General features: G+C 41.1%; 1 protein-coding gene across 1 annotated transcript in view; it reads left to right on the top strand.

Annotated features, from left to right (window-relative positions):
• LOC110026509 (nifU-like protein 1, chloroplastic) overlaps positions 1 to 9,480 on the top strand; it is a gene marked incomplete at its 3' end in the record, with an annotated part of 39,453 nt that extends 29,973 nt beyond the window's left edge. Inside the window, 2 exon segments of the mRNA XM_020727474.1 lie at positions 1,771 to 1,907; positions 9,298 to 9,480. Of these exon segments, the coding sequence (XP_020583133.1) occupies positions 1,771 to 1,907; positions 9,298 to 9,480 (320 nt within the window).
• Between the last annotated feature and the right edge of the window lie 264 nt (positions 9,481 to 9,744).

The following is a 9,744-nucleotide window of genomic DNA, read 5'->3' as shown; positions in this document are numbered from 1 at the left end:
GTGAGGTGTGATGGATATATCGGGTTAATAGAAGGGGTTTTATTAATTGTTTTTTTATTTATATGTACTTTAAAAGATTCTAGCTTAAACTGTACATATTTCCGTAAAGTTGAGGAAAGGCATGCCCCATAATATATGAAGTGAATACTACACTATGAGGCACGTGCCTTGTGGAGAAATACCTTGAAAAGCGTAAGGCGTGTTAACCCTCATGTTCCACAATTTTAAACAATGTTAACAACTGCACGCTGACAGATGCCACTGCCCCACACCTGCTATTGTTAGCCACTATCAACTGCCCAGTTCACTTGCGGAAAGAGTTTTGATCTATAGATGAGTGTAAACTACTCTATACATGAGCATGTACTTCAGAAATGTGAACTCTTAAGCTGGCTTTTGCCAAACCTATAAATAAGTCTCTTGCTCATTCATTTGGTGGGAGTTATGAATCTACAGAGTTCTAGATTTTGAGAAAAAAATTTCCTTATGTTGTAGCCGTAATTTCAATTTCTATTCTAAGAACAAGTTTTAACTAAACTCTCTGGTCCACTGATCAGCGCCTTTGATGCTGGATGATGCTATTCTAGAAAGTTTTGATCTGACAATAGCCAATTGATTTGACACATATATTGAAATCTTGAAATCTTTTCTTAATTCGTTTTGTTTTTTTTTTGTAAGTTTTACATGCATACCACTCAATTCTTGTGTATTTACATATCTAAACCTGAACCTAAACTTTTACATACGTGCCTTACATATGCTGAAAATGTGTATTTCACTTTTGAAAAGTTAAAACAATGATATTTTTTTATGTGATGTGAAAGATTTGGGTGTTATACATGTAAAAAGTAATGTTTAGGTGTTAGATATGTAAACACATAGAAATTGGGTGGTATGTATGTATTTCTCCTTTTTGGTGTTGTTAGCCTTCTGGTTGAATAGAGGAAAATGAAACCTTGTAATCAATATCTATCCGGTGGAAACCCTTAAGCTTTGTTAGGTCGTGTGGTTACTTCCATGTGTATATTTGGATAAAATATTGCATCCGGAGTCCGGACGCAAGCTAGAACAGACACGATACACCGGGGGCTTTTTTTTTCTCTTCTGCCCCATCCGGTGTATCGCGTTCGTTGTCTGGACATAGTCTTTCATCCGGACTCCGGACACAATATTTTTTTTGTGTATGTGAGACTTAAAATTACCACTTAGACAACAGTATTATCTACTTAGCATTAATATTTTTTATTAGCATCCTATATATATATTCAATAGAATAGCAGCTCTGTTACCATTTAGCATGAAAATCCGAGTTTTAATAAATTAAAGAACGAAAACATTATGAGTGAGAATGTACAGTGCAATTCTCCGTAAGGCCAAAACTATATGGATTAATTATTTCAAGCCTTTATGATTTCCCATTGTAGTCATTACTATATTTTAGTTTTTTTTAAGCTTTCATGTTTAAAAAAAATGAGAGAAATTGGAATCTTTTTTCTCGTAAATGAAGCAGATGACTGCACAAAGATGACACTTTAAAAGTTTTTACTTTATTTTCAACCAATATTCTCTGTATTTTAGTGCTGTGTTGTTTATCCTTGCTTACAAGAGAAGTATTCCATTACTCGTTAAAAAAAAAAAATAAATGAGGAGAAACTGTCATTTTTTTCTTAAATAGGGGCCAATAATAGTCCTTCCATCAAATCATCTAATACTTCTTAATTTCTTAAGTCATTTTGAATTGAAATATTTCATTTTGCATCTATGAAACAGGAGCATGTGGCACCTGTCCTAGTTCAACGACCACCATGAAGTTGGGCATCGAACGTGTGTTGAAAGAGAAGTTTGGAAATGCAGTTAAAGATGTACGCCAAGTTTTTTATGAGCAACGATCCAAAACAACTGTTGAGGTTAGTTTGGATCTTAATATTTCCCATTCAATATTGTGCATATAAAAATATGTTAACACAAATCTCAAGCCAGATGAATGGCTCAGGAGGATGATAATGACGATCGAACATATCTATTAACGACCGTCTTGAGTTAGATATTGGAAAGAGAGGCGTCTTGTTCAAGCGCTCGGCAAAACATGCCGGGAGATTTTACGTGGGGCAGGGATCAGACGATCGATAGGGGGCATTCTTTCGGCTTAGATGTTGATCAAGTCAAGGCTCCTCTAACAATCGATAAATATTATCGATTAAATCGGTCCCCCAGTCTTATTATATGCTAATAACTCCGTAATTACTAAAAAGTCCATCTGAAAAGTAAATGATGAGGGACCAATATGTACTTTTGTAATATTGGGACCTATGCCTATAAATTGGAGGTTCATATCATGAATAAAGGCTACACTCTCTTTTACTGTTCTCTATTGTGTTCTCTCTTTCTCAAATCACTTCCCAGTAGAATATTATATTCCTTAAGTGTGTTTCCCGGACACTTTTGAATTCAACGTTATTTAAAGTGCAGTGAGTGTGGAAACATATTATCAACAAGAAAAGGAGCCCAACAATAACGATAGAGAGAGTCCAGTCAGAGAAACTTAGGAGAATCAACATGCACTAAGAGTATATGGAAGAATTCGTTTGAAAAAGCCTGTAAGATTTGAGAACTCAGATCACCAACAAGATATCGGGACAGTTCCCAGCACTTAGAGCGGTTGCTGCCCTAGCAGCAGTCTCATTTCTAGGAGAAGAGCCAACATGACAATGAGCACTCAACCCCCCTCAAGGGGAACCTCTAACCAACAATGAAAGGAGGGTGATTCACCTGCAGGAAAAACCCAACGACAGTCTATACCAAGACAACACTTTATCCACCCCAGTGAAGGAGAGCAGCCAACCAGTGATGACCGAGGTACAAAGGCAGTCGGAAAACACCTTCTTCCTACGAGCTTCCGAAGTTGAACCTCCGGAGAAGTTCAAGATGTCGGTTTTACAGCCGTATAAAGGACAGTTGGATCCTAAGAACCACCTTGTGTCGTTCAAATCATCCATTTGTTTGTTGAAAATTTTGATGCCCTCAAGTGTAAGCTCTTCTTCACGACGTTGAGATCATCCGCATTAAGGTGATTTGACGAATTTCCAGTGAGGGTAATTACCTGTTTTGCGGATTTCAGAACTCTTCCTATCGTAGTTTGTCAGTGCTTTGATGTCTAAGAAGAGTGTCTGATCTTTGTGGAAACTAAAGCAGGAGCCAATGAGAGCTTGCGATCATTTATGGTTCACTTCTGAAACAAAATGCTAGATGTCAAGGACTTGAAGCCTGATATGGCCTAGGCCGCGTTGACACAAGGAGTGTGGTTGGAGAGATTTTGTTTCGACCTCAAACTGGCTGAGCCACAGAGCTTGGTCGAACTATTAAAGATGGTCGACAAGTACATTGCCGCCTATGTGAAAACCCCAAAACCAACCGAACTGAGACATAAGAAGGGCCATCGCAAGATAGCCGTAGGCCCCCCAGACAAAGTGTAAGGTCGATCATACGCCCCCACTACGAAGGTCCCTTCGGTAATAGCTACACCCACGGTCACGAGGATCAAAGGAGATAAACGAAGACCCCATACTCCCGATTGTCTCAATACAATGAATCTCAAGGAAATACCAAAACCCCTTAGGAAACCCCACTGAGGGTATCTATGGTGGAAATAGTGGTCATTCAGGATAAGAAGTTCTTCAGGAAGGCAACGTCGATGAGAGTCAGAGCTTTCCTTTGAGATAGGCTGAAGTATTGCAAGTATCAAAGAGATCACGGTGGAAATAGTGGTCATTCAGGATAAGAAGTTCTTCAAGAAGGCAACGTCGATGAGAGTCGGAGCTTTCCTTTGAGATGCATGACACGGAAGAATGCAGACATTTGCAAAGCATGATTGAGGAAATGATAAAGGTGGGGAAGTTGAAAGAATTTGTTGCCCCTGGAACGACGACCTAAAGGCAGGGCAAAGCTCCCACAGGAGGAACGACCGACGAGCCATCCTCACCAACGCCATCCACATCACGGGATGTGTGCCCGAAATATTTGGAAGTGAACCAAATGAGACAGCAAAGGAGGGAACTCTATGTCGCAACCTTGCCCCGTAACCTGAGGGTCATCTACTTATTTACTTTACTGATGAGGATCTCCTCCCAAAGGGAAACCCCTATAACAACGCCATTGTAATAACGACGATAATCAACAATTAGCTAGTAGGAAGTATTCTCATTGATACAAGGAGTTCTGTGAATGCACTATTCAAGCAGGTATTTAACAAACTGAGTCTCATTGTCGATCAGATGACTGCGCCGGTCGGTCCACTATATGGATTCTCGGGCGAAAGGAAGTGCTGGGAGTGTTCGGGCTCCTGGTAAGTTGGGGAGAAACGAGAAACAATTTATGCTCACGAAAGATTTCCTCATGGTGGATTCACTATCAACGTATAACGCTATATTCGACCAACTGCTACTGAATGATTTCAGGATAGTGGTCTCTACTTACTATGTTGCTGTCAATTTTCTTAGTTTGAGAAATTATCACGATCAGGGGTAACCTGGAATAGTCCCGGTTTTGCTACTTGCGAGCCATAAGTGATGTGGAGCACAACACATCCAGAATGCAAGGGAAGGTGGCCTCAAGACCAACAAGTTCACTCGTGAAGTTCCGAAGGTCGAAGGAGAACCAGATAGATGTTTTTTAATATGTGATGCTTTTAATGTAGGTCACAGAGAGCTGCTAATCCAAACCCTATGGGAAAATTGAAATGTTTTAGCTTGGAAGGTCGTGTGCTACAGATTGAACGTCGATCCATCGGCTCGACCCATGAGGCAGAAGATCAGAAGCTCGACCATGACATTTGCAGGATCCATTCAAGAGGAATTATGAAAGCTGGAAAAGGCAAAGTACATTCGGAAAGCGCAGTACCCCACCTAGGTCTCCCATGTGGTGATGGTGTAAAAGGCCAACGGAAAATGGAGGATGTGCGTGGACTTTATCAATCTGAACTCTACTTGCCCAAATGACTCGTACCCTCTACCAAGGATCGATGCTCTGGTGGATTCGATGGTCGGCCACTCAGTCCTAAGTTTTCTCGATGCATTCTTCGTATACCATCAGATCAAGATGCACCCAACTTACGTGAAAAAGATGTCTTTATTACTTTAGAGGGAGTTTTTTGTTACAATGTAATGCCCTTGGGTTTGAAAATGCTGGGGCGACTTACCAACTCCTCATAGATGTAATTTTTGCTAATAAAAAAGGAACATTGAGGTGTATGTCGATGATGTACTGGTTAAGAGTCGGTCGGTCGAACAACACTTTGGAGATCTAAAAGTAACATTTTTAACACTTAAAAGGTTTAACATGAAACTAAATCCACTGAAGTGCACCTTTGGGGCTGTGTCAGACAAATTTTTGAGATATTTGTTACCCCCTGAAGGCATAAAGGCTAACCCGGAAAAGATTCAAGCACTCATCGATATGTCCTCCCCTAAAAACACCATGAAAATCTAGAAACTAACTCGTAAGATCACAGGTTTGAGCAGGTTCATCTCCAAGCAGGTGATAAGTGTGCCCCATTCTTCAAAGTACTCAGGAGAGTGAAATGCTTCGAATGGACACCAGAATGCGAGGAGACCTTTAGGAATCTCAAGCAGTTCCTCACCTCTCCTTCCCTCCTTCAAAGCCCGAAACTGGAGGAAAAACTTTATTTTTACCTTGTGGTCAGCTTTGAAGCAGTTAGTTCGGTCTTGGTTAGAGAATAACTCTGAAAGCAGCACACAGTGTACTACACTAGCTGGGTCCTCAAAGGCGTAGAACTCCGGTATATAATAATGGAGAAACTAGTCTTCGCCTTGGTCATTTCAGCTCGGAGGCTCCGACTATATTTTCAGGTACGCCCCGTACAAGTTATCGCAGATCACCCATTAAAATTTGTTCTCACCAGGCCATAGCATTTCGGTCGACTACTCAAATGGTCGTGAAACTCAGCGAGTTTGACATCTCCTATATGTGACAATAATGACACAAACTATTGTAGATTTTCTTGCAAATTTCTCCGAATCGAGGGGCAGAAATGAGGATCTGGCGATCAATAGATCGACCTAGACCTTGTTCACCGATGTGGCATCCGACCAATCAGGTGTTGGACTTAGAGCTTTCTTATGCAGTCCCGCAGGGGAAAACATTTGCCACTCAATCGAGGTAAATTTTCAATTGACTAAAATCGAGCAGGTTATGAAGCTTGAATTGCAGGACTTTACCTAACCTCAGAGATGGGGTTTATCCACATAATGGTAAAGGCCGACTCACAACTCATAATAAATCAGATCAATAGTGAATTTGAAATCAGAGAGGAAACTATAGCAATGTATCTAGAGAAGGTGAAGACGGAGATCGGCCAGTTTGCCAGCTTCAAAATCGAACATGTCGGAAGGGAGGAAAAACAAGTAGCTAACCTCTTATCTCGAAGCCTTCATCTAGGAGAATGGCAAGGGAGGAAAAACAAGTAGCTAACCTCTTATCTCGGAGCCTTCATACCTCGAAGACTCGATCAACCTTCGATCGAAGAACCACTAGCAATGGAGATACATCAAGAGGAGAAGAAAGCTGGATAAGCTCATACATCTGGTACCTAAGCACTGGGGAAATTAGCGAGAAGTTACTGATTGCGGGAGATTCAAATATAAGACTGCCCAATACCTACTAGTTGAAGGAAAACTCTTCAGGAAGTTGGCCACGTCCTTATACCTAAAGTGCATTGGAGAAGACGAAGGTTGAAAACATACTTCGAGAAGTTCATGGCGGGGAGTGAGGAAGCCATTCCGGGGGAAAGACATTATCTCACTGAATTCGGCGACAAGGTTATTTCTGGTGGAACTTGCTCAATGACGCCGAAGAATATTCCTGATGGTGTACACAATGTCAGAAATATGGACTATTATGCCACCTGATCGTCAGTCTGGTGAGAAAGACATTAACTTACGGAATTCAGCGACAAGGTTATTTCTGGTGGAACTTGCTCAATGACGCCGAAGAATATTCCTGATGGTGTACACGATGTCAGAAATATGGACTATTATGTCACCCGATCGTCAGTCTTTGGCCATTCACCTTTTGGGGTATCGACATTTTGAGGCATTTCCCCCATCACGAGGACAATGGAAGTCCTTACTAGTGGCAGTCAATTATTTCTCCAAGTTGGTAGAAACAAAGCCTCTGACACACATAATGGCGAAGGTAGTCTGGAACTTCATCTGGACAAACATGATTTGTCGATACGGATTACCTCTTGTCATATTTACAGATAATGAGATCCAATTCGCGGACAAAAAAGTTCAAGATTTCCTTAAGAGTAAAGTGTTCAACCTCAATTTTGCTTCCGTACATCACCCTCAAACTAATGGACAAAAGAAGACTACAAACAAAATCATCCTAAATTTGTTAAGGAAAAATGTAGGAGCAAATGGCAAAGGGGCAGACTTGATACATTTGGTACTCTGGCCAATCCGAACATTACCGTCCACATCCACCGGAGAGACCCTCTTTATGCCTTCCCATGGAATGGAAGCTATGTTATCGATCGAATACAACAATTACAACTAGAGGGTACTCTCCGCCTTAGCTTTTGACGAGGAAGATTTAGGAGAGTGAGTGGCTTGAGGTGAACGACAAAGGAGTCAGGCTCGCTTTAGATCTGGTCAAGGAGAATCAAGCTAACTCATCCCTCCGACAAGAAGAGTCTAAGCAAAGGACGGCCAAATATTTTAACAAATACATCCGCGCAGAGAAGTTTGCCTCAGGGATCTAGTGTTGAAGAAGGTCGAACTCGCCGCTAAGGGGAAAGCTATCGGGAAGTTGGTTCAAACATAGAATGAACCCTACATCATTCATCAGAGAGCTGGACCCTGAGCATACAAACTGAAGACATTCGCAAGAAACGATCTCCCTCAAACTTTGAGTGGTGACGATCTAGAGGAATTCTTCCCTTAAAGCTATCCCTACTTGTAGAAGAAACAGTGTCATGATTATTTTGTATAACCCTTCTTATCTTTCAAAAACTCAATAAAATAAAGAGGCTCTTTACATTCATAACATCTAAAGTTTGAGATTTCACATATTCAATATTGCTAATAGTATTTTCTCTTATTGCTCTTACGCTCGGAGAACTGACGCAACTACACTCAGAGAACTGACGCAATTACGTTTGGAGTAATTACGCAGTTACACTCAGGCAGTTACCCTAGGAAAATAGGCTCCGCAAGTGGCTAAAACTTATCAAATCCATGCAAAGATCGCTAGTGGCCTATAGGACGTATCGACATTCAGCAGCGACAAGCTTTGCGAGAGGTACGTGAACGATTGTCCTACGCTCTATTTTATACGTTAGCACCTGACAGAGACAAGTTTCGCGAAGGTTGTTTAACCATCACCAGTGGCCTATGGAACGTATGGGCACCGCACCCGACAGTGATAAACTTCGCGAGGAGTACGTGAACGATCGTCTTGCGCCCTACTTTAAGCATTAACACTCAGCAGTAACAAGCTCTGCGAGGGGTGTCTAACCCTCGCTAATGGCCTATGGTATGTATCGACACCTGACAGCGACAAACTCCGCAAGGTGTGCATGAACAAACCCTACTTCAAGCTTTTAACACCCGACAATAAAGAACTCCACAAGGAGTCTATGAATACCGCATACGTGAAAGAGTATATCTATTGACGACCGTTTTGAGCTGAATGTTGGCAAGGGAGGTGCTTTCTTCGAGCAATCGAAGGAACGTGCCAGGAGATTTTCTGCAAGACGGGGATCAACCTTCAAAACGATCGATAGGAGACTCTCTTTTGGAACAGATATCTATCAAGTTAAGGCTCACATGACGGTCGACAAACTTATTGATCGAATCGGTCCCTTGGTTTTATTATATGCTAAGAACTTTGTAATTATCAAAAATTTCTTCTAAAAAGTCAATGATAAGGGGACTAATATATACTTTTGTAATACTAGAACGCGTACTTATAAATAGGTGGTTTATATCATGAATAAATGTTACACTCTTTTTACTATTCTTTGTCGTGTTCTTTCTAATCACTTTCTAGCAGAACGTTCTATTCATTTGGTGTGTTTCCTGGACACTTTTGGATTCAACAAGCCTTGGCATGTTTGTGGCTTCAAAGATTCGATCCCACCGTGGCAGAATTATAGACACATGGCGCGGGCTCTCATCATGGGGTCTAAATGCTCATGGGAAATCGATATATACACACTTTTGTATGATTTTAGCCAAAAATCGAGCATATCATTTAAAATCTGCATGATTTTTTCAGGCTGTGGATGGCCATTTGGACATACTGAGACCTGCTATTAAGAACTATGGTGGAAGTGTGGAAGTACTTTCTATCAAAGACGGAGACTGCCATGTAAAGTATACAGGGCCCGAATCCATTGCAAGTGGGATCAAAGCAGCCATAAAGGAAAAGTTTTCGGATGTTGTGAATGTTGTTTTCACCGGAAAGAATATGACATTAAGTTTGAAGAAAAAACTCAAAATCAATGACTGTATTTGTACATTAATATGATCAACTCATAAACTATGTGGATTTCATTTCAGTTTCTTCACTTCTCCTTTAGGACCTGTTTGGGGCAGCTAATAAGTACGGGGGCGTTTTTGAAAATGCCGTTGTACCGTTTGAATCGCACGTTTTGTCTGTTTATCCAAAAACACGGTTGCGTTTTTACACTAAACGCAGACCGTGGGTCGAACCCCGTGGTCG

The sequence above is a fragment of the Phalaenopsis equestris genome, unplaced genomic scaffold (assembly GCF_001263595.1).
Source record: "Phalaenopsis equestris unplaced genomic scaffold, ASM126359v1 Scaffold000374, whole genome shotgun sequence".
NCBI lineage: Eukaryota > Viridiplantae > Streptophyta > Magnoliopsida > Asparagales > Orchidaceae > Phalaenopsis > Phalaenopsis equestris.
Note: the sequence above shows the minus strand (reverse complement) of the source record. Positions and strands in the feature narration are given on the sequence as shown.